Source organism: Salmo salar, chromosome ssa22, assembly GCF_905237065.1.
Source record: "Salmo salar chromosome ssa22, Ssal_v3.1, whole genome shotgun sequence".
Taxonomy (NCBI): Eukaryota; Metazoa; Chordata; class Actinopteri; order Salmoniformes; family Salmonidae; genus Salmo; species Salmo salar.
The window spans coordinates 4,591,912-4,618,270 of NC_059463.1; the positions used below are offsets into that span (position 1 = coordinate 4,591,912).

At 44.3% G+C, this 26,359-nt stretch overlaps 1 protein-coding gene across 2 annotated transcripts in view; it reads left to right on the top strand.

The window, feature by feature from the left end:
- The first annotated feature begins 1,228 nt into the window (after positions 1-1,228).
- LOC106582660 (mitogen-activated protein kinase kinase kinase 12) overlaps positions 1,229-26,359 on the top strand; it is a 62,237-nt gene continuing 37,106 nt past the window's right edge. For both annotated transcript variants that reach the window (XM_014165919.2, XM_014165922.2), the window contains exons 1-5: positions 1,229-1,715; positions 7,768-8,362; positions 15,283-15,466; positions 15,985-16,176; positions 16,471-16,629. In XM_014165919.2, coding sequence (XP_014021394.1) covers positions 7,852-8,362; positions 15,283-15,466; positions 15,985-16,176; positions 16,471-16,629 — 1,046 coding nt within the window. In that variant the 5' untranslated portion in view covers positions 1,229-1,715; positions 7,768-7,851. The remainder of the gene's footprint in view (positions 1,716-7,767; positions 8,363-15,282; positions 15,467-15,984; positions 16,177-16,470; positions 16,630-26,359) is intronic.

Sequence of the window (26,359 nt, forward strand, 5' to 3'; positions counted from 1 at the left end):
ACAAATACCCCCCTGCCACATCCTGACCAAACTACAATAACAAATGACCCCTTACTGGTCAGAATGTGACAAAACCATTTGGTAGATTTAATTCAAAAAATGTAAACTCAGCAAAAAAAGAAACGTCCCTTTTTCAGGACCCTGTCTTTCAAAGATAATTTGCAAAAATCAAAATAACTTCATAGATCTTCATTGTAAAGGGTTTAAACACTGTTTCCCATGATTGTTCAATGAACCATAAACAATTAATGAGCATGTCCCTGTGGAAAGATCGATAAGACATTAACAGCTTTCAGACGGTAGGCAATTAAGGTCACAGTTATGAAAACTTAGGACACTAAAGAGGCCTTTCTACTGACTCTGAAAAACACCAAAATAAAGATGCCCAGAGTGCCTGCTCATCTGCGTGAACGTGCCTTAGGCATGCTGCAAGGAGGCATGAGGACTGCAGATGTGGCCAGAGCAATAAATTGCAATGTCGGTACTGTGAGATGCCTAAGACAGCGCTACAGGGAGACAGGATGGACAGCTGATCATCCTCACAGTGGCAGACCACGTGTAACAACACCTGCACAGGATCGGTACATCAGAAGATCACATCTGCGGGACAGCTAGAGCTGTCCGAGTTACACCAGGAACGCACAATCCCTCCATCAGTGCTCAGACTGTCCTCAATAGGCTGAGAGAGGCTGGACTGAGGGCTTGTAGGCCTGTTGTAGGCAGGTGCTCACCAGACATCACCGGCAACAACGTCACCTATGGGCACAAACTCACCGTCGCTGGACCAAACAGGACTGGCAAAAAATGCTCTTCACTGACGAGCGGCGGTTTTGTCTCACCAAGGGTGATGGTCGGATTTGCGTTTATCATCGAAGGAATGAGGCTGCAAAAGGGTTTTCTAGTCTTTTAAAATGATAAGGTGAATGCACCAATTTGTAAGTCGCTCTGGATAAGAGCGTCTGCTAAATGACTTAAATGTAAATGTAAATAAACTTTGATAGGCTAACACAACGTGCCATTGGAAAATAGGAGTGATGGTTGCTGATAATGGGCCTCTGTACGCCTATGTAGATATTCAATAAAAATATCTGGTGATTTGCATAAAGTTGGGAAATGCAGAACTTTTTCACCGCCTCCCACGCCACGTTCGCGCTGCCCAATGGTCCCCTGCCCACTCCGCTTCTCACCGCTTTCCTTCCATTGAAAATTAATGGAAAGCGGTGTTTCACCGCGCGGTGCATCCAGTAATGTACACCGGCCGCTAGAGTACACGAGCAGTGACACATGCCCGTCTCCTCTCTCTCTCTTTTGCAGGTGAGAGAGACACCCGCAATATAAAATCTACAGGGGCTTGAAGAGGAGGACATGCAGCTCCTCCAAACATAACATCTCTTCACCTTACAGGCGAGAAGAAAGGGACATCCTGTCTATGATCGCATCACCGGCGGGACCGGGATAGAGATTTTAGCTTTAAGTCTATATGGATCGGGTTGATCGCTTCCATCGCTCGAGAGCCCATTCTAGAATAGTCTGTGCAGTAATAGTGGATGCGAGTCGCGCGCAGTGACACTGATTATATAAACAAAACGAGGAAAGCAGAAAGATTGCACTGTTTTAGACGACTGAGGCTGAAACAAATTAAATAAAAAGCAGCCTATATGAACGATAAAATTAACAATGGAGTTTGAGACTTGAGCTTGCTGCATTTGCTAAAGGTAGGCCTTCGTTATGATAAACAAATGCATAAGATGATATTTGTAAATCTGCCAGGCTATGCTCAATTGATGTAGTGTACAGATAGCAAATTACGCACTATTTAAGCACAAGAAACGGTATGTCATTTGAACCAAGTTCGTGTAAATCACATTTCCATGTAAATAAATCAGTTGTAGCCTAATTTATATAGATAGACATATAGGCTATTCAATGGTGATGCACTTAGCGCATGGGTCCCGTAGATGTGAAGTGAATTGGTGCCATATCGGAGGCTGTAGGCTATGCACCGGTGCCATTAAGGAGGTCGATACAATGCACCGCCCAGCCTTTACTGCATGGGGACTTTCTCCGCTTGTCTACTAGCAGTTGCTGTTACGGAGGGGAACAGGGTCTTTGAGAGAAAAATCAGTGGCATGAAATGATTTAGTGATTACTCTGAGATTTGACAGTTTACATACAATGGACAGGTTTCTCCCTCCAATTCAGCCAATCTGATTTGAAGCATCCAAAATGGTTAATTTGAATGTCTGGCTGAGACTGTTGTGGTGGGTCTCTTCTGTTGTGTATCTTCTGTTGTAACAGAACACATAAAAAAGGAACATGGTTAGACCTATACATAATATGCTGGACATGTTTATGCCTGAAATATTTTATTTTTGTGTTCCTGCCTCTGATCTTTTTGGTTTTGCATGCCGGGTAGAGGTCCCATGAATTATCAGTTAGTTTTACAAACATGGGATATACCAAGAGAATGGGAAGCACTGCATGTAACTTCAGTCAACTGGTAAATAATGTTTGCAACAACGTGCGCTATCATTGGTCCTGAAGTTAACTTGGACAAAAGGTGTTTCCAGTTAGGTATGACGTCTGCTTCCCTTTGAGCGCAGACGTCAATTCAATGTCTAGTTTTGACTTACATTTGGTTGAGTTGTCAACATGAATTCAACGTGAAATCAACAAAACATTTCACAATTTCACAGTTGGGTGGGGGGAAAAAATACGAAATTCCCTTATCATGATTACTTTTTAAAATCCAATCAGTTTTCCACATCATTTCATTTTTGTTGTTGAAATGACTTGGAAACAACGTTGATTCAACCAGTTTTTGCCCAGTGAGTTGTGTCCAGGTAATGGAGCGATCCAGGTCTACAGAAATGAGTGAATGAGTAGGCCTATTATTTGAGACACTGACCTTCAGATTCCAAGGCTCTCTCAGAACAGTGGGTAGGTAAAATGCCAGTGAAAAGGAGCTTCATTTACAAGATTCATCCAAATCATAGTTCTGTCCTTTAGTCATGTGATTCTCAAATCATTTTACAATTTTATTTGTTACATGCTTCGTAAACAAAAGGTGTAGACTGAGTAAAATGGGAATTTACTGGCCCTTCCCAACAATGCAGAGCCCCCCCAAAAAAACAAATAATAATAAGATTTAAAAGAAAAAAAAATACACAATGAGCAATGATAGCTTGGTTATGTAATGAGTACGATGGGAGACAGAGTGCTGGTTTCAAGCTCAGGGCGCAGCCGGTGTTCATTAGTAAAGGACCATAGGAGGAGGCAGGTAGCTGGGTCCATGGGAAGGCAGAAGGTCACACACGGGTGGCTCTTGACGGCCTATGAAGTTGAGCAGGGGGCCACCCACGGGGACGTAGAGCTGGGCGGTCAGGGTGGTTACGGTGGAAAGCCAGGATCATGGCTGGGCCGAAGATGTCCTGGGACCGTTTTTCGGGTCCGTACCTCTCCCAATCCACCAGGTAGTGGATGCAACCACCCAGGCACTTGGAGTCAAGGAGGGCTGGGATGGAATAAGCGGGTGCACCGCCAATGTCAAACGGGGGGGGGTGCACCAAGGTGTGCAACTGGAGGATGGAGAGGGCTGTACCTCACAGGCTTGAGAAGGGACACATGGAAGGATGAGGAGATCCGGTAATGGTGGGGCAACTGGAGACGTAAGGTTACGGGATTGATGCGGTGTGTTATTTTGAAGGGACCAATGAACCAGGAACTGAACGTTTTGCAGGGGTCACGAAGCCGGATGTCCCGGGTAGAGAGCCACACACGGGACAGGAAAGAAGGGACACATGGAAGGATGAGGAGATCCGGTAATGGTGGGGCAACTGGAGACGGTAGGTGACAGGATTGATGCGGTGTGTTATTTTGAAGGGACCAATGAACCAGGGACTGAACGTTTTGCAGGGGTCACGATGCCGGATGTCTCGGGTAGAGAGCCACACATGCTGCCCAGGGTGGAAGAGTGGAGTAGGTCGGCGACGCCGGTCAGCTAACCATTTCTGGGAGAGGGAAGCTTGATGTAGGTGCCGATGTGTGATCTCCCAAACCTGCTCACTCTGTCGAAACCACTAGTCGACGGCAGGCACAGTTCCGGGCTCTGTCTCCCATGGGAACACGGGGGGTTGGTATCCCCACACTGAAAAGGAGTGAGAAATGCACGAGGTTCTGTGCGTATTCGGCCCAGGCTAGATAGCAACTCCACTCGTGTGGTTGGTGAGTGCAGTGTTGGCAAAGGGACTTCCCTATTTCCTGATTCAGGCATTCCGTCTGCCCGTTGGTTTGGGATGGTATCCGGAGGATAGGCCGACCCCCAGTCGGTCGCAGAAGGCTCGCCACACCCTGGAGACGAACTGGGGTCTCCGATTAGAAACGATGTCTTCTGGGATTCCATACAGACGGAACACCTGTTGGAACATGCACTCGGCCATTTCCATGGCATTAGGTAGATGCGGAAGGGGGATGAGTCAGCACATATTGGAGAACTGGTCCACTACAACTAAAAAAGTAGTGAAGCCCGACGAGTCTGGCAGATCCGTGAGGAAATCCATGGTAATTTGGGACCATGGTCTGTGTGGTGTAGGTAAATGTTTGAGTTTACCGGTAGGTAGTTGGCCAGGGCTCTTTGCCCATGCACAGACGGGACAGGAAAGAACGTAATCTCGTAGGTCTGCTGTTAGGGATGACCACCAGAGCTTGCGTCTCAGTAGCTCTGTGGTCCGGGTTATCCCGGGATGGCCAGAACTCAGTGAGGTATGGCACCACTGCATTAGTTGGGGTCTGACGGAGGCCAGAACGTAGGTCTTGCCTGCAGGGGTGTCGGGAGGTGCTGGGTCGGAGCATAGGGCCTCTTGGATGGCTGATTGGATTTTCCACTGTATGGGTCCCATGACACAAGATGGAGGCAGGATGGGCTCAGGAGCTGGGTTAGAGGAAGGGGAGTCAAATAGACGGGATAAGGAATCAGCCTTCACATTTTTCTTGAGTCTCTTAGCACAATTACGGTGGTCAGTAAGGACCAGGAATGGGTGATGAGCTCCCTCTATCCAGTGGCGCCACTCTTCGATAGCCAGCTTAATGGCGAGGAGCTCTCGGTTCCCGACATCATAGTTCCTCTCCGAGGGTGACAGTTTCTTGGAAAAGAAGAAGGTGCACGGTTGTAATTTGCGAGGTGTCCCTACCCGCTGAGAGAGAACCGCTCCTACGCCGACCTCGGATGCATCAACCTCCAGAACAAAAGGAAGGATAGGATCTGAAGAGGCATTTCAAGGTTTCAAAAGCTGTAAGGGCGGTGTCGGTCCATTGGAGGGCACGGATTTTTTGACTGGTGAGAGCTGAGAGAACCGGTTGTGCTGGTGCAGTTTTGGATGAACCGGTGGTAGTAAACTCAGCAAAAAAGAAACATCCTCTCACTGTCAACTGACAACTATTTTCAGCAAACTTAACTTGTGTAAATATTTGTATGAACATAACAAGTTTTAACAACTGAGAAATAAACTGAACAAGTTCCACAGACATGTGACTAACAGAAATGGAATAATGTGTCCCCGAACAAAGGGGGGGGGGTCAAAATCAAAAGTAACAGTCAGGTGTGGCCACCAGCTGCATTAAGTAGTGCAGTGCATCTCCTCCTCGTGGACTGCACCAGATTTGTCAGTTCTTGCTGTGAGATGTTACCCCACTCTTCCACCAAGGCACTTGCAAGTTTCTCCCATTCTTCTCTGCAGATCCTCTCAAGATCTGTCAGGTTGGATGGGGAGCATCGCTGCACAGCTATTTTCAGGTCTCTCCAGAGATGTTCGATCGGTTCAAGTCCAGGCTCTGGCTGGGCCACTCAAGGACATTAAGAGACTTGTCCCGTAGCCACTCCTGCGTTGTCTTGTCTGTGTGCTTAGAGTTGTTATACTGTTGTAAGGTGAACCTTCGCCCCAGAGGTCCTGGGCGCTCTGGAGAAGGTTTTCATCAAGGATCTCTCTGTACTTTGCTCTGTTCATCTTTCCCTTGATCCTGACTAGTCTCCCAGTCCCTGCCACTGAAAAACATCCCTACAGCATGATGCTGCCACCACCATGCTTCACCATAGGGATGGTGCCAGGTTTCCTCCAGACGTAGCTCTTGGCATTCAGGCCAAAGAGTACAATCTTGGTTTCATTAGACCAGAGAATCTTGTTTCTCATGGTCTGGGAGTCTTTATGTGCTTTTTTGGCAAACTTCAAGCGGGCTGTCATGTACCTTTTACTGAGGAGTGTCTTCCGGCTGGCCACTCTACCATTAAGTCCTGATTGGTGGAGTGCTGGAGGGATGGTTGTCCTTCTGGAGGGTTCTCCCATCTCCAGAGAGGAACTCTGGAGCTCTGTCAGAGTGACCATCGGGTTCTTGGTGAGCTCTCTGACTAAGGCCCTTCTCCCTTGATTGCTCAGTTTGGCCAGGCGGCCAGCTCTAGGAAGAGTGTTAGTATTCCAAACTTCTTCCATTTAAGAATGATGGAGACCAGTGTGTTCCTGGGGACCTTCAATGCTGTTTTCACTTAGTCATTATGTGGTATTGTGTGTAGAGCAATGAGGAAAATGTTTTATTGAATACATTTTAGAACAAGGCTGTTACATAACAAAATGTGGAAAAAGTCAAGGGGTCTGAATACTTTCCGAAAGCACTATGTATATCTTTTTAAAATATATTTTCCTCTTGCCCTACCACCCCTCCCCTAATTGGAGTAAACTAATGGACAACACTTAAGCATTTCCTTGTTTGCTTAAGACTCTATATAGCTCGTTGAGTGTGGTCTTAGTGCCAGCATAGGTTTGTGGTGGTAAATAGACAGCTACGAATTTATTTAAGGAAAACTCTTGGTAAATAGTATGGTCTACAGCTTATCGTGAGGTATTCTAACTCAGGTGAACAGAACCTCGAGACTTCCTTAATATTAATATCCTCCTGGAATTATCTGTGCAAATCATTTTGTGATGAGAGGTGTGTTGTATTTCTAGGCCTAGTTATCATAACATTGCCTTGATATCCAGATTGGCTATCATTATTTTGTTGAACAGCTAATTTACCAAGGGAATGTTGTTATACGAATATGTCATTGCAGTATTGTCCTTATACTCTATCATCATTAGTAATAAAAATAGCCTAGAAGTCAGAGAGGAAAATCTATTCATATTCTCCGGGATCTGTTGTGGGGGATGTCTGTCCTTGGGGACCTGACAAGCTTTGTAGAGCAGCCACTCACTTTTTTCTGTCATTACTAACAGCATCACAAGAACTGCTATCATATTAAGATAGCACTGATCTATTAACAACAGTTGCACTGATCTCCCAGAGATGGAGTAGGAGGATATGAGAGAAAACAGAAGGACTGTGCACAACTCTAAGACAAGGGAAATTCCCTCCAATTTGATTTGCAGTATGCCAGCCTACACACTCTAACTGTTTGTATTTAAACAATGACTGAATACTCTTCTAAGAATATAAAATATGAAAAGACAGGCATCATGTTTATTCTTTGGTTAGTGGTGACTAGCCCGTATATGACTAGCCTCTGTTATTATTATCATCATAGGGTCTACTCCTCATTGGAGGCTAGTCATATCAGGATAAAAGGTTGACATGGTAACCTCAAAATCCTGATACAGATTCTGACTTCAGTGTCCCCATTACAAGTATACAGTGTAATACATATGTCGTTCCAAGGTTGCTATTGATAGAAGGCAAAACTGTAGTTATCTATAATGATGACTGTCCTTTCTCCTCCTACAGGCCAACCTTTCTCTCTGGCCCTGACCACCAGTTAGCCAGACACAAGTCCCGGGGTTCTTAAAGTTCCCATGACCACAGCTCCCCATGGCCTGTATCACCGAGACCCACGCCCCGTCCCCCTCCCTCTCAGAGTTCAACACCCCCCTCTCAGAACACACCCCTCCCTTCCGGAACCGGCTGGATGAGTCCCCCGCCTGCACTCCTGAGATGGATCTGACCCCCACCCAGTGTGTCCTGCGGAACGTACTATCCATCGATACCGGGGGTGCTCCGGAGCCTGAGGGCGGGGGAGGTGGAGGAGGCGGCCATAATGAAGAACACACCTGCGGGGGACACAGCCCCACGCCGAGCGAAGAACAGCAGGAGCACTTTGCCAACAGCGTGCTGAAGCTCCACGAGAATGGGGAAGGAGGGGGGAGGGGGGAGGGAGAGGGCCAGGACGCGGAGGAAGGTGCAATCCGGAGCAAGGCTGATGATGTGAGGCTGCTGTCGGGAGGAAGTGGAGGGTTTCTGGAGGGACTGTTTGGGTGTCTGAAGCCAGTCTGGACCATGATCGGCAAGGCCTACTCCACCGAACACAAACACAACCTGGAAGGTAAGAAGAGAGATAGGGATTGTGTTTAGAGTCAGGAGCTTCTCCTGACAACATGACCTGACCAGGAAACAATGCAAATATTGACCCTTCCTGCACACTATTGTGTGTGATCACAATTTGGACAGATTTAATGATAGCTTTTTGGTATGCCTTTACAGAAAAATAAATATATTTAAGTATGGATGAAAGCGTTGATACACAACATAACCAAAAGTATGTGGACACCTGCTCGTCAAACATCTCATTCCAAAATCATGGGCATTAATATGGAGTTGGTCCCCCCATTGCTGCTATAACAGCCTCCACTCTTCTGGAAAGGCTTTCCACTAGATGTTGGAACATTGCTGCAGGGACTTGCTTCCATTCAGCCACAAGAGCATTAGTGAGGTCGGGCACCGATTTTGGACGATTAGGCCTGGCTCGCAGTCGGCGTTCCAATTCATCCCAAAGGTTTTCGATAGGGTTGAGGTCAGGGCTTTGTGCAGGGCAGTCAAGTTCTTCCACAACGATCTCGACAAACCATTTCTTTATGGACCTCGCTTTGTGCACAGGGGCATTGTCATGCTGATGTAGGAAAGGGCCTTCCCCAAACTGTTGCCACAAAGTTAGAAGCACAGAATCATCTAGAATGTCATTGTATGCTGTAGCTTTAAGATTTCCCTTCAATTGAGCTAAGGGGCCTAGCCCGAACAATGAAAAACATCCCCAGACCATTATTCCTACTCCACCAAACTTTACAGTTGGCACTTTGCATTGGGGAAGGTAGCATTCTCCTGGCATCCGCCAAACCCAGATTTGTCCGTCAGACTGCCAGATGGTAAAGCATGATTCATCACTCCAGAGAACACATTTCCACTGCTCCAGAGTCCAATGGCGGTGAGCTTTACACCACTCCTAGCGAAGCTTGGCATTGCGCATGGTGATCTTAGGCTTGTGTACAGCTCCTCGGCCATGGAAACCCATTTCATGAAGCTCCCAATGAACAGTTCTTGTGCTGGCGTTGCTTCAAGAGGCAGTAAGTGTTGTAGTAAGTGCTGCAACCAAGGACAGGAAATGTTTAGACGGTACCGTTCTGTGAGCTTGTGTGGTGTACCACTTCGCGGCTAAGCCATTGTTGCTCATAGACGCTTCCACTTCACAATAACAGCACTAACATATGACCGGGGCAGCTCTAGCAGGGCAGAAATTTGACTAACTGACTTGTTGGAAAGGAGGCATCCCATGACGGTGCCACGTTGAAAGTCCCTGAGCTCTTCAGTAAGGCCATTCTACTGTCAATGTTTGTCTATGGAGATTGCATGGTGGTATGCTGGATTTAATACACCTGTCAACAACTGGTGTGGCTGAAATAGCCGAATCCACTAATTTGAAGGGGTGTCCACATACTTTTGTAAGTACAGTTGAAGTCGGAAGTTTACATACACTTATGTTGGAGTCATTAAAACTCATTTTTCAATCACTCCACAAATTGATGAATGTACTTTGGTGCAAAAAGTGCAAATCAATCCCAGAACAGCAGCAAAGGACCTTGTGAAGATGCTGGAGAAAACAGGTACAAAAGTATCTATATCCACAGTAAAACGAGAACACCATCCCACCCGTGAAGCATGGGGGTGGCAGCATCATGTTGTGGAGGTGCTGGCATCATGAGGATGGAAAATTATGTGAATATGTTGAAGCAACATCTCAAGACATCAGTCAGGAAGTTAAAGCTTGGTTGCAAATGGGTCTTCTAAATAGACAATGACCCCAAGCATTCTTCGAAAGTTGTGGCAAAATGGCTTAAGGACAACAAAGTCAAGGTATTGGAGTGGCCATCAAAAAGCCCTGACCTCAATCCCATAGAAAATTTGTGGGCAGAACTGAAAAAGTGTGTGCGAGCAAGGAGGCCTACAAACCTGACTCAGTTGCACCAGCTCTGTCAGGAGGAATGGCCCAAAATTCTCCCATCTTATTGTGGGAAGCTTGTGGAAGGCTACCTGAAACGTTTGACCCAAGTTAAACAATTTAAAGGCAATGCTACCAAATACTAATTGAGTGTATGTAAACTTCTGACCCACTGGGAATGTGATGAAAGAAATAAAAGCTGAAATAAATAATTCTCTCTATTATTTCACATTCTTAAAATAAGTAGTGATCCTAACTGACCTAAGGAATTTTTACTAGGATTAAATGTCAGGAATTCTGAAAAACTGAGTTTAAATGTATTTGGCTAAGGTGTACGTAAACTTCCGACTTCAACTATATAGTGTATGTTAATGGGATGATTAGGCCTACATGTGATTATGTATAATTATATCAACCAGTTGATGGTTAAATTACTCAAAAATTAAAACACACCAGCATATTGTAAGCAAACCCACTCTGACTGGAGAAAGAAGAAGAAAGAGAAAGAAAGAGAAAGAGAAAGAGAGAGAGAGGAGAGAGATGGAATAAAACATATGTGCACCTCTTTGCCAGATAGTGTGTGTGTGTGTGTGTGTGTGTGTGTGTGTGTGTGTGTGTGTGTGTGTACGCCTGTGTCTATGTAAGTGTGTTTGTGTGTGCGCATGCCTGTGTGTGTGAGAGATAGTGTTTGCTGCGGCTGTGTGTGTTAATAGAGATGAGAGGTGCAGGGTCAGTGTGTGGTGTTGAATAATGTATGAGTTAGATTTGGTGGAGGGGTCCCAGGGGAAAGGAGGGCTATTGTAGCAGCCAGGCTGCAGACATAAACAGGCCTGCCTCCCTGCCTGCGTCTCTCACACACACACACACACACACCACCGGTGCAGGCATGCACACATGCGCACACACACACATACACACATGTATACATACACACACAGTCACTGCTAGGCAGATAGATAAAGCTCGGTGGGGGAGGAACAGCCAGGTAGAGCAGAGGGATGGGGAAATTAAAAGGAAAAATGTCCTCTGAAGCTTTTATGGAGTAGTCCTATGCTCTCTCAATCCCTCTCTCTCTTTTTCTCTCTCCCCCTCTCTCTCCCTTTCTGTCTCTCTCCTTCTACATATCTCTCTCTCCCTCAAATCAAATCAAATCAAATGTATTTATATAGCCCTTCTTACATAAGCGGATATCTCAAAGTGCTGTACAGAAACCCAGCCTAAAACCCAAAATAGCAAGCAATGCAGGTGTAGAAGCACGGTGGCTAGGAAAAACTCCCTAGAAAGGCCAAAACATAGGAAGAAACCTAGAGAGGAACCAGGCTATGTGGGGTGGCCAGTCCTCTTCTGGCTGTGCCAGGTGGAGATTATAACAGAACATGGCCAAGATGTTCAAATGTTCATAAATGACCAGCATGGTCAAATAATAATAATCATAGTAGTTGTCGAGGGTGCAACAAGTTGAGTCCCCCACTCTTTCTCTCTCTCCCCATCTCTTGCACTCATTTAATTCATTCTTATTATTCTCTAAACATCTTGAGCTTCCACCTCTCTGTACCTTGCCTGTACACTACATAATGTTCCCCTTTTGAATCCATAAAATAACAGGAAAGGAAAAGCAGATTGAACCATCATAAAGACCCTTTGTGGCAAGGCAGCTCAGGCAGGCCTGTTTTGATAAGATGGAACATTGTAGCGTTACCTACAGACTGTAGTAGTAATATTGGACTGCTTCCATTGGCTATCAATTCCAAAGATCTGTTAATGATCTGCAATAACAACACGATGCTGTAGTCTAAATTGTTCCGTTTATCTAGTTCAAAGAAGACCGACGAGGGGTATTCTAACATAGCCTAATCTCCTTTATCTCAGTTTTTTCAATCAGTAGCACACATGGATTTTACTGGTTTCAGATTCAAGATTCAAATAACATACCACACACCCCCAGTTCACCCCTAGCTAGCTTTACACCTGGAGTGTGTGAATACACTTGAACCTCACCTCACCTCACCCCCAAACACACACACACACACACACACACACACACACACACACACACACACACACACACACACACACACACACACACACACACACACACACACACACACACACACACACACACACACACACACACACACACACACACACAGGGGAAGAGGAGAGGAGGGTAGGGCTTTGGGAAGCTGTTGTGGAAGGGTAGCAGAGGAGGGGGGAGAGCGAGGGAACATGAGGGGAGTGTTGAGAGGAGGGGAAGAGGGGGATTTGAGAGGCTAATATGGAAGGATAGCAGAGGAGGGGTGGGGGGGATTCCTCAGGGATGGGGGTGATGGGGGCTGGGGAAGGGGAGTGTGCCTGGTAAGGAGAGACAGACAGACGGTTAACACAGGATGCAGAATTTACTGCCGTTCTGCTGTTCCCTTCCATCACAGGGAGAATTTTCTGATCCATTTATAAAATTAGCCAGGATGCTACGAATGATTAATGATGTACCTTGGTGGATTCGTTTTTCAGAAGTCTATCAATTATTGCCATGAAGTATGATTGTTATATTCTGTTGTTGTTGTAGTAGTCTTTCGTTCACGCATGGTTTGCACTGCAACTCTATTATTTGTTTGTTTGGATCCCCATTAGCTTTTGCAGAAGCAGCAGTTACTCATCCTGGTGTCCACAAGAAACACAAAACATAACAAGCAACAAAACACTGATACACTGATAGACAAGGACAGTCACCAAAATGTTAAATACAATGATATAAAAACAATACAGCAAGAAAAATTATGTTTGCGCGTGTTTCTGTGTGTCCCTCACAGTCCCCACCGTTCCATGAGATGTTGTTTAATCAAGTTTTAAAGGCGATTTTGCTGTTTGCTTGAGTAATTGGATATGGAAGGGAGTTCCATGCGATCATGGCTCTGTATAATACTCTGTGTTGCCGTGAATTCGTTTTGGACTTGGGGACTGTGACGGCCCCTAGTGGCATGTCTTGTGGGGTATGTATGGGTGTCTGAGCTGAATGTTATTTGATATTCCAGAAAACCTGGAATTTTTAATCACAGTAATATTTCTCATAAAAATTAGATGAGAATCAAATCAAATGTTATTAGTCACATGCTTACTTACAAGCCCCTAACCAACAAAGCAGTTTAAAAAATATACGGATAAGAATAAGAAATAAAAGTAACAAGTAATTAAAGAGCAGCAGTAAAATAACAATAGCGAGACTATATATAAGGAGGTACTGGTACAGAGTCAATGTGCGGGGGCACTGGTTAGTTGAGGTAATAAGTACATGTAGGTAGTTATTAAAGTTTCTATGCATAGATGATAACAACAGAGAGTAGCAGCGGTGTAGGGTGGGGGGGCAATGCAAATAGTCTGGGTAGCCATTTGATTAGGTGTTCAGGAGTCTTATAGCTTGGGGGTAGAAGCTGTTTAGAAGCCTCTTGGACTTAGACTTAGCGCTACCACTTGCCGTGCGGTAGCAGAGAGAACAATCTATGGCTAGGGTGGCTGGAGTCTTTGACAATTTTTAGGGCCTTCTTCTGACACCGCCTGGTATATAGGTCCTGGATGGCAGGAAGCTTGGCCCCAGTTATGTACTGGGCCGTTCGCACTACCCTCTGTAGTGCCTTGCGGTAGGAGGCCGAGCAGTTGCCATACCAGACAGTGATGCAACCAGTCAGGATGCTCTCGATGGTGCAGCTGTAGAACCTTTTGAGGATCTGAGGACCCATGCTAAATCTTTTCAGTCTCCTGAGGGGGAATATTTTTTGTCGTGCCCTCTTCACGACTGTCTTGGTGTGCTTGGACCATGTTAGTTTGTTGGTGATGTGGACACCAAGGAACTTGAAGCTCTCAACCTGCTCCACTGCAGCCCCTTCGATGAGAATGGGGGCGTGCTCGGTCCTCCTTTTCCTCTTTTTCCTGTAGTCCACAATCATCTCCTTTGTCTTGATCACGTTGAGGGAGAGGTTGTTGTCCTGGCACCACACGGCCAGGTCTCTGACCTCCTCCCTATAGGCTGAATCGTTGTTGTCGGTGATCAAGCCTACCACCTTCGTGTCATCGGCAAACTTAATGATGCTGTTGGAGTCGTGCCTGGCCATGCAGTCATGAGTGAACAGGGAGTACAGGAGTGTACTACTGCAGCCTGCCCTCTGGCCCCTTTTTCTCCACCTCCTCTTCACGCAAATTCCAGGGATCTGGGCCTGTTCCCGAGAAAGCAGTATATCGTTTGCATCGGCCTTTTCAGACTCGTTAAAGGAAAAAAAGGAAGCAGTTAATCTCTCGTCAACCCTCAACCAGGAAAGACTGGCATGCATGTTGATGATGTTAGTTCTGTAAGTGCAGTTAAGGGAAAGGCGTTCTGCTCTGTTTTGAGCCAGCTGCAGCTTTCCTAGGTCTTTCTTTGCTGCACTTGACCATATTAGCGGACAGTGTCAAAAATGCAGAAGATATTTATTATAACAAACATAGCCCTCCCCATGTTAACAACAATTTTATCAATATGACTTGACCATGATAATTGACCATCCAATGTTATACCTAGGAGTTTAGCTTCCTCAGCTTGCTCAATGGTCACACCCTTTATGGACAACTCCAGTTGAGGTTTAGGTCTTAGAGAATGTTTTGAACCAAATACAATGCTTTTTGTTTTAGATGTATTTAAGACCAGTTTATTATTAATCACCCATTCTGATACTGACCTTAACTCCTTATTTAGAATTTCAGTGAGCTCACTGGCTTTGGGTGCTGACATTTACTGTGGATCATATTGATAATTTTAAGGTACCGTATGTACATGTACATAGTATATCAAAGAATGGTGTCCATCCTAGATGCAGTAATATTGGAAATATTGGTTTTCAGTTACCGTCATTCTCAAAGCAGTGACTCACTCACTCATAAACAGGATGTGTCTCACCCCGACCCCTTTTTTCTGCCGATACTGTATCACTGACCTCTCTCTTTTCTCTCCGTCTCTCCGTGTTTTATCCCCCTCCCTCCTATCCCCTCTCCTCTCCCCCCTCCAGAGTTGTGGGAGGTACCGTTTGAGGACATCTCAGAGCTGCAGTGGGTGGGCAGCGGGGCCCAGGGGGCTGTCTTCCTGGGGAAACTCCACGGACAGGAAGTAGCTGTGAAGAAGGTTCGAGACATCAAGGAGACAGACATCAGACACCTGAGGAAGCTCAAACACCCCAACATCATCACCTTCAAGTGAGAATACTCGTCGAAATATCAGGGGTTTTCTTGTTCATCTGCTCATGTCGTCCCCAGTTTCCTTTTTTTACTCGCCATTAGTCCTCAGATATTTGTGTTCTGATCATGTATGCCTCTGTCTGGGTTGTCCATGTTTTTGTCTTATACTGGTGACAAACCAAATTTCACCTTAGAGAATCAATACGTTTTATTAATTAATTCCTTCCGGTAGGTACAGTAGGTTGTAAATAGTGATTATATGTTCAGGGTCTTTCTGGCTCATTTCCTCAAGCCTTCTATAATCCCACTGTTCCCTCTCTTCCCTACAAAGACATATATAAGTTATAAAAATAGATTATATGTTGAGTCATGTCTTTACTCACCCTCTCCCCTCTGTTTCTTCCCTCCTCTCCTCCCTCCAGGGGTATCTGCACCCAGGCTCTGTGCTGCTGCATCATCATGGAGTACTGTGTCATGTCTTTACTCACCCCCTCTTCTCTTCTTCTCCTTCCTATCCTCCCTCTCTTCCTCTCTAGGGGTATCTGCACCCAGGCTCCGTGCTACTGTATCCTAATGGAGTACTGTGCACAGGGCCAGCTGTATGAGGTGCTAAGGGCGGGCAGGAAAATCACCCCCTCCCTACTCATCGACTGGGCCATGGGCATCGCTGGGGGCATGAACTACCTTCACCTCCACAAGATCATCCACAGGGACCTCAAGTCACCCAAGTAAGTTCTACCTACATTGGTAACTATACTTTAGCTTCATTGCAGTCCTGTTTGTGCTTGAGCCAACACCTCTGTTGTGTTCATTGTCATGCAAACATATGGTCATACACAAAGTAAATATCAATTTATACGACTTACTTCCATTGAGGGTGTTTTAGTGTTAGTGTATCACGGTACCAGACCTCAAAACCATATTCTCGTTAAGGTAATTTGAATAGTTCTAGGCCAGGGAAACCTAGAATGGCTGTAGCTGTGGCTACTGTACACTTTCCTGACTGTGCTTGTTCCCTCCAGCATGTTGATTACGTACGACGACGCAGTGAAGATCTCAGACTTTGGCACATCTAAGGAGATGAGTGATAAGAGCACCAAGATGTCGTTCGCCGGTACGGTGGCCTGGATGGCCCCGGAGGTCATCAGGAACGAACCCGTCTCAGAGAAGGTCGACATCTGGTAAGAGTAATCTCTGTCTCTCTGTGTGTCTCTGTGTGTCTCTCTCTCCCAAGGCACCAGGCACACTGGGCACACACTGGTTTAATCAATGTTGTTTTCACGTAATTTCAATGAAATGACGTTAAACCAACATTGGAATAGACGTTGAATTGACATCTGTGCCCAGTGGGGTGTATCTTGTCCTAACACAAAGTGAAGAAGATGGTTCTGGAGGCAAAGAAAAGTATAAAGCCACAGTTGGAAAATTAGAGAGCTCACAGAGTCTCTTAATTTACAATTAGATGCCACCCCCATGCCAATAGGCTCTTTGGAAGCGTTGCTAGAAAAAGCCTTTATTGAGAGTAACCAAGAAATGTAAATGCCTGGAGCTTGTTATAAGGCATTGGCACTTGGATTGGAACCAGATGCTATGGTCTTTGGCCACGCACACCAGCGGTGGGTTTGTCGTCAAAAGCAAGATGCATATGCAGAAAATAACCTCATACTTAGTGTAAAATATGGTGGATGTTTTATGTTATGGGCTGTTTTGCTTCCACTGGTCCTGGAGTCAACATCATCATGAGCTCTACCAAGTACCAGGACATTTTTGCCAGGATTGTTGTCCTGTTGAAAGGTGAACCTTCACCCCAGGCTGAGATCCCGAGTGCTCTGGAGCAGGTTTTCATCAAGGATCTCTCTGTAATTTGCTCAGTTCATCTTTCCCTCGAGCCTGACTAGTCTCCCAGTCCCTGCCGCTGAAAAAACTCCCCACAGCATGATGCTGCCACCAACATGCTTCACCGTAGGGATGTTGCCAGGTTTCCTCCAGATGGGACACTTGGCATTCAGGCCAAAGAGTTCAATCTTGGTTTCATCAGACCAGAGAATCTTGTTTCTCATGGTCTGAGAGTCTTTAGGTGCCTTTTGGCAAACTCCAAGCGGGCTGTCATGTGCCTTTTACTGAGGAGTGTCTTCCATCTGGCCACGCTACCATAAAGGCCTGATTGGTGGAGTGCTGCAGAGATGGTTGTCCTTCTGGAAGGTTCTCCCATCCCCATGAGGAACTCTGGAGCTCTGTCACCTCCCTGACCAAGGCTCTTCTCCCCCGATTGCTCAGTTTGGCCAGGCGGACAGCTCTAGGAAGATTCTTGGTGGTTCCAAACTTCTTCCATTTAAGAATGATGGAGGCCACTGTGTTCTTGGGGACCTTCAATGCTGCAGACATTTTTTGGTACCTTTCCCCAGATCTGTGCCTCGACACAATCCTGTCTCGGAGCTCTACGGACAATTCCTTCGACTTCATGGCTTGGTTTTTGCTCTGACATGCACTGTCAACTGTGGGACTTTTAATAGACAGATGTGTGCCTTTCCAAATCATGTCCAATCAATTGAATTTACCACAGGTGGACATCTCAAGGATGCTCAATGGAAACAGGATGCACCTGAGCTTAATTTTGTGTCTCATAGCAAAGGGTCTGAATACTTATGTAAATAGTGTATTATTATTATTATAATTGTTAAATTATTTGGGCAAAACTGTCTAAAAACCTGTTTTCGCATTGTCATTATGGGGTATTGTGTGTAGATTGATGAGGAAAACATTTAATTAAATACATTTTAGAATAAGGCAGTTAAGTAACAACACTTGGGAAAGGTCAAGGGGTCTGAATACTTTCCGAATGCACTGTATATGATGGTGTTATAGACAGTATGGACAGCAGTGGAGGCTGGTGACTTGAAAAATTGAGGACGATGGTAGACCCATGGTATAGGCGTGGAACGTACAAAGTGTTTCAAAAATCGTCAAAGACTAATTATTTTATCCTGAAGCATTTAATAAAGACATTTACAGTACAATATTACGGGGAATGGGAATGAGAGGGCTACTTACACAGTGTATGAAAGGGATCACAGCAGTGATTGAACGAGGGAATGAGGCATGAGTTGAGGTGTTCAGAGGCTTGACCAGTGGAGGACAGGATTTGACTGGGAAGACAAAAAACAATAACACACTTTTATTTTTTTCTCCATTTTTTTTTATTTCACCTTTATTTAACCAGGTAGGCCAGTTGAGAACAAGTTCTCATTTACAACTGCGACCTGGCCAAGATAAAGCAAAGCAGTGTGACAAAAACAACAACACAGAGTTACACATGGGATAAACAAACGTACAGTCAATAACACAATAGAAAAATCTATATACAGTGTGTGCAAATGTAGTAAGATTCGGGAGGTTAGGCAATAAATAGGCCATAGTGGCGAAATAATTACAATTTAGCATTAACACTGGAGTGATAGATGTGCAGATGATGAACGTGCAAGTGGAGATACTGGGGTGCAAAAGAGCAAAAACAATAACAATATGGGGATGAGGTAATTGGGCGGGCTATTTACAGATGGGCTGTGTACAGGTGCAGTGATCGGTAAGCTGCTCTGACAGCTGATGCTTAAAGTTAGTGAGGGAGATATAAGTCTCCAGCTTCAGTGGTTTTTGCAATTCGTTCCAGTCATTGGCAACAGAGAACTGGAAGAAAAGGTGGCCAAAGTAGGTGTTGGCTTTGGGGATGACCAGTGAAATATACCTGCTGGAGCGCATGCTACGGGTGGGTGTTGCTATGGTGACCAGTGAGCTGAGATAAGGCGGGGCTTTACCAAGCAAAGACTTATTATAGATGACCTGGAGCCAGTGGGTCTGGCGACGAATATGTAGGGAAGGCCAGCCTATGAGAGCATACAGGTCTCAGTGGTGGGTAGTATATGGGCTTTGGCGACAAAACGGATGGCAATGTGATAGACTACATCCCATTTGCTGAGTAGAGTGTTGGAGGCTATTTTGTAAATGACATCGCCGAAGTCAAGGATTGGTAAGATAGTCAGTTTTACAAGGGAGCATGAGTGAAGGAGGCTTTGTTGCGAAATAGGAAGCCGATTCTAGATTTAATTTTGGATTGGAGATGCTTAATGTGAGTCTGGAAGGAGAGTTTACAGTCTAACCAGACACCTAGGTATTTGTAGTTGTACACATATTCTAAGTCAGAACCGTCCAGAGTAGTGATGCTAGTCGGGCGGGAGGGTGTGGGCAGCGATCGGTTGAAGAGCATGTATTTAGTTTTTCTAGCATTTAAGAGCAGTTGGAGGCCACAGAAGAAGTGTTGTATGGCAGTGAAGCTCGTTTGGAGGTTTATTAACACAGTGTCCAAAGAAGGGCCAGATGCATACAGAATGGTGTCGTCTGCGTAGAGGTAGATCAGAGAATCACCAGCAGCAACAGCGACATCATTGATATATACAGAGAAAAGAGTCGGCCCGAGAATTGAACCCTGTGGCACCCCCATAGAGACTGCCAGAGGTCCAGACAACAGGCCCTCCAATTTGACACACTGAACTCTATCTAAGAAGTAGTTGGTGAACCAGGCGAGGCAGTCATTTGAGAAACCAAGGCTGTTGAGTCTGCCAATAAGAATGCGCTGATTGACAGAGTCGAAAGCCTTGACCAGGTCAATGAAGACGGCTGCACAGTACTGTCTTTTATCGATGGCAGTTATGATATCGTTTAGGACTTTGAGTGTGGCTGAGGTGCACCCATGACCAGCTCGGAAACCAGATTGCATAGTGGAGAAGGTACAGTGAGATTCGAAATGGTCGGTGATCTGTTTGTTAACTTGGCTTTCAAAGACAGGGCAGGATGGATATAGGTCTGTAACAGTTTGGGTCTAGAGTGTCTCCCCCTTTGAAGAGGGGGATGACCGTGGCAGCTTTCCAATATTTAGGGATCTCAGACGATATGAAAGAGAGGTTGAACAGGCTACTAATAGCGGTTGCAACACTTCTGGCGGATAATTTTAGAAAGAGAGGGTCCAGATTGTCTAGCCCAGCTGATTTGTAGGGGTCCAGATTTTGCAGCTCTTTCAGAACATCAGCTATCTGGATTTGGGTGAAGGAGAAGCGGGGGGAGGGCTTGGGCAAGTTGCTGCGGGGGGTGCAGAGCTGTTGGCCGGGGTAGGGGTAGCCAGGTGGAAGGCATGGCCAGCCGTAGAAAAATACTGACATTCTCAATTATCGTAGATTTATCGGTGGTGACAGTGTTTCCTAGCCTCAGTGCAGTGGGCAGCTGGGAGGAGGTGCTCTTATTCTCCATGGACTTTACAGTGTCCCAAAACTTTTTGGAATTAGTGCTACAGGATGCAAATTTATGTTTGAAAAAGCTAGCCTTTGCTTTCCTAACTGACTGTATATATTGGTTCCTGACTTCCCTGAAAAGTTGCATATCGAGGGGGCTATTCGATGCTAATGCAGTTAGCTACACAGTTAGACAAAAGAGCTAAGAATGAGTTAGTCCAAGCAAGGAGTAACATCACTGATGTGTAATAATGTGATTGTTTTTGTGTTTGTGATTGACTCTACATACAGTAAGGAGAGAAAATTGATAGGGGTACTCACAGTGCATGGAGGGGAAACCAGTGGATGAGCGGGCACATGAGAAGTGGCTTCAGTTCATGTCAGGAGAGAGTTGACAATGGTAGTGGAGTGGTCATCACCTCTTAAATCAGGGAACAGGAGGGGACTTAGCTGTAAATACAAATAGCAGATACATTCCATTACAGCTGCACCATCGTCGGTTTGGACAATAAGCTTCTCTATGATGTTAAACTTAGACATTTCAAAATTCATAAAGTCAAACACAGACTGTGCATCTCGCCCACTTGACACAACAAAGTAGCCCAAGAAACATTCCTGAATAAAGCCCTGATCCTCCACATACCTGACGATAACTGACATATGCAAGCAGACTGGTGGCACCATAGGTCCCAGAGCAGTGGGGCAATTTTTACCCCCTGGACCCTAAAAACTTTTCCTTATATGTTAACCTAAGTAGGAAAACTCTGGACCCTATAAGGTATGACAGTGATTAATCAGTTGTAAAAAAAGGTTTTATATGGGCTATGATGGGACCAAGGGCCGGATTCACAAAACATTACTTACGAAAAATCTTAAGAAGCTGCTTAAGACAAAAAATAAGAAGTTCATAAGATAGTTCGTAAATGCAATTCCTCAAATTGTTCTTCGGGAATTCGTAGTTTTCTTAGGAACTTCGTAAATATCTTATGTGGCATTGGCATTAGTGACGTGCTTTAAACTAATAAATAAGCCTATGTGACAGGGATGATAGGATTTGGCCCACTATAATAAAGTGTTGATATTTACATTTTATTACATTTATTTTTTTGCTTTGTCTCGAGAATAAAAATGTTTTAGTTGGCTCGCGAACCCTTTATACACACACACACACACACACACACACACAAAAAACGTTATTTTTCACACATTATAGCCAGACTAACGTTAGCTACTGTACATCAAAATCAAAAATGGATAACCAAGGAAAGCGCAATAAAAACTTCAGCAAACAAGAGCTTGAAGTGATGGTGGAGGAAATAGCAGCCAGGAAAAGATTCCCGTTGGAGAGACTTGGTAACTGCGGGCTCACTGCATAGACCGTCGAGGGTATAGCAAGGGACAGTGACGCCGTAAAAATGTAGTGGTGCTGAGAGACCATTCATGTGGACCAGCTGGAGGAGAAGGTGTCGTCCATGATAGGAGAGACGGTGGTAGAGGGCCTGCGCGACCGGTAAATTAGGTAGCTACGTTAGCTAGCTAAGGCGTAACGACTTTATAGCCAACATAGCTAGCGACGTTAACGTTAGCTATGTTCTTTGCAAATTGTCGAGATAGCGCTAGCTATTTAACACTTCTAGAATATTGTAATATATTGTTAATTACTAGCTAGCTAGATAATGCACGTTTAATTTGTTTTCTTGCTGTATTTCTTCTTACCCCAGTTCCTCCCCTGGGGGGGATGAAAACCCTGTCAAACTGCAGCTACCTTAAATTTGTTTGTATAAATTATATTTAGACAAGATTAGGAGGGGGATTTCCTCTACCCAGACACAGACAACAACTGGTAGACAATATAACTCACAGGGCTGAGCTTGCTTTATGCATGTTTGCATCATGCAGGCCAATGCAACTGTAGGGCTTATAAAACATTTACTCACATCTGTCATCACTATTATGTTGACTGATTAATTCCACTTAATAATTTTGGATAAAAAACGTATAGGCAGCCTAGCCAGCCCAATTTTTAATATAAACTAAATTTGATCACATTCACATTTTCTCCTGACACAAATGGACTATGAATACATAATGTTACCAATTAGCTTCCCTGTGGCTCAGTTGGTAGAGCATGGTGTTTGTAATGCCAGCATGGTGTGTGCAATGCCAGGGTTGTGGGTTCGATTCCCACGAGGGGGGGCAGTACAAAAAAAGAAATGCATGAAATGAAATGTATGCATTCACTACTGAAATTCGCTCTGGATAAGAGCGTCTGCTAAATGCCTAAAATGTAATATTGCCTGCTAACATAAATTTCTTTTAACTAGGGAAATTGTGTCACTTCTCTTGCGTTCTGTGCAACAGAGTCAGGGTATATAGAGCAGTTTGGGCCGCCTGGCTCGTTGCGAACTGTGTGAAGTAGAGGTCTACCAATTAATCGGAATGCCGATTAATTAGGGCCGATTTCAAGTTTTCATAACAATCAGAAATTGGTATTTTTGGCCGCCGATTTGGCCCAATTATTATTATTATTATTATTTTTTACACCTTTATTTAACTAGGCAAGTCAGTTAAGAACACATTCTTATTTTCAATGATGGCCTAGGAACGTTGGGTTAACTGCCTTGTTCAGGGGCAGAATGATGATTTTTACCTTGTCAGCTCAGGGATTCAATCTTGCAACCTTACGGTTAACCTCTCTAGGGTATGTGGGACGAAATCGTCCCACCTACTCAACAGCCAGTGGAATCCCGTGGCGCGATATTCAAATACCTTAGAAATGCTATTACTTCAATTTCTCAAACATATGACTATTTTTCACAATTTTAAAGACAAGACTCTCGTTAATCTAACCACACTGTCCGATTTCAAACGAAAGCAAAACATTAGATTATGTCAGCAGAGTACCCAGCCAGAAATAATCAGACACCCATTTTTCAAGCTAGCATATAATGTCACATAAACCCAAACCACAGCTAAATGCAGCACTAACCTTTGATGATCTTCATCAGATGACACTCCTAGGACTTTATGTTATACAATACATGCATGTTTTGTTCAATCAAGTTCATATTTATATCAAAAACCAGCTTTTTACATTAGCATGTGACGTTCAGAACTAGCATACTTCCGGTGAATTTAGTAAATTACTCACGATAAACGTTCACAAAAAACATAACAATTATTTTAAGAATTATAGATACAGAACTCCTTTATGCAATCGCGGTGTCCGATTTTAAAATAGCTTTTCGGTGAAAGCACATTTTGCAATATTCTGAGTAGATAGCTCGCCATCACGGGCTAGCTATTTTGACACCCACCAAGTTTGGCCCTCACCAAACTCAGATTTACTATAAGAAAAATTGGATTACCTTTGCTGTTCTTCGTCAGAATGCACTCCCAGGACTTCTACTTCAATAACAAATGTTGGTTTGGTTCAAAATAATCCATAGTTATGTTCAAATATCCTCTGTTTTGTTTGTGCGTTCAAGACACTATCCGAAGGGTGACGAAGGGTGACGCGCCCGACGCGTTTCGTGACAAAGAAATTCTAAATATTCCATTACCGTACTTCGAAGCATGTCAACCGCTGTTTAAAATCGATTTTTATGCGATTTTTCTCGTAAAAAAGCGATAATATTCCGACCGGGAAACCCTGTTTTCATTCAAAGACGAACAAAATAAAAACATGGTGTCGGCTCGTGCACGCGCCCCCAGTCTCATTGTTCTCTGATCGACCACTATCCAAATGCGCTACTGTTTTTCAGCCATGGCCTGCAAAGTCCCCATTCAACATTCTGCCGCCTTCTGAGAGCTTATTGGAGCCGTAGGAAGTGTCACGTTACAGCAGAGATCCTCAGTTTTCAATAAAGAGAGTGTAGAAGGCCAAGGAATGGTCAGAGAGGGCACTTCCTGTAAGGAATCTTCTCAGGTTTTTGGACTAATATGTGGGTAATTGGATGCTTAGATGTAACCATAGACTGTCTTATTTTTGCATAGGGTCAATTAAACATGAAAAGAAAGGGAGGGATATCATACTTCTGTTCCAAAAGGACCCAATGGTAGGCCAGGCCTATACTTTAAACTACACATTTTAGTTAGCAGCTGTTAATCTTGTTGATCCCTTAATTATACATTTCCATAGAGATATGACACATTATTTAACGTGTATTTCAGAAATGTCAAGATCCAGAGAAGAGGGTCCTGTACAACCCTGTTTGAAAACATTTCCCAGAACTCAGCATGGTACTAAGAAAAGGGCTTTCAACAGCTCCTGGTATAAGGACAATTCATGGCTTGAAGATTCGACTTATTGCTTCACCTGTAGACATTTTTCTCTGCCCAATACACCTGAATCTGCCTTCACATCACAGTCAGGTTTTTGTAACTGGAAAAAGGCACTGTTTAAAGATTCTGGGTTTAAGCTCCATTCGAAGGCAGTGCATCATATCAATGCTAGGTATGCTTGGAATCAGCATAAAAGGGCTATTGACAGCAACTCAATGTTAGATGTCATAAATGAGGACCGTAAAAAGAAAGTGGAGGACAACTGTACTTACAAACAATTGCAGATGTGCTTCTATTAACTGCCACTCAAAATATAGTGCAGAGAGGTCATCGAGAGTCTGATGACTCTCACAACAAGGGTAATTTTTTGACAATCTTAGAAGAAATAGCAAAGCATGTCCCTCTCATAGAGAAAAGGATGAATGCATGTGGCAATGCTAAGTACACAAGCCACCAAATCCAGAACAAAGTTCTTGAGGGCTTAGCTGAGATGGTACAAAGTGAAATAATAAGAGAAGTAAAAGAAAGTTACGTTTTTGTGTAATTGCAGATGAAACCAAAGATTTAAAGAAAAAAAGAACAAATGTCTTTAGTTGTGAGGTACTATTACAACGGGGCCATCCACAAAAGCTTTTCGCACTTTCAGTCAGCTGAAAGCTTAGATGCAGCAAGTCTCACAAAAATGATAATTGATTGCCTTGAAAAACATGGTCTGGACTACAGAAATAATCTTGTGGGGCAAGGCTATGATGGTGCATCCGTCATGAGTGGAAAGCATTCTGGTGTGTCTGCACGGTTTAAAAACAGTGCAAGATTTGCATTTTATGTGCACTGTAATGCACATTCAATTTGGTTCTTGTCGATGCTGTAAAATTAGTGCCTGAGGCAGTTAACTTTTTTGCTCTCCTGCAGAAGCTTTATAACTTTGTATCTGGCTCGTAAGTTCACCTCAAGTGGCTTGCAGTTCATAAAGAGCTGTATCCACAGCAGCAGCCCAGGGAACTACAGAGACTTACGGATGTAAGGTGGGCATGCAGATGTAATCTAAGGGACATGCTTCCAGCAGTTCTGAGTAGAGGTCGACCGCTTATGATCTTTCAACGCCGATACCGATACCGATTATTGGAGGACCAAAATCAGCCGACACCGATTAATCACCGATTTTTATTATTAATTGTATTTATTTATTTGTAATAATGACAATTACAACAATACTGAATGAACACTTATTTTAACTTAATATAATACATCAATAAAATCAATTTAGCCTCAAATAAATAATGAAACATGTTCAATTTGGTTTAAATAATGCAAAAACAAAGTGTTGGAGAAGAAAGTAAAAGTGCAA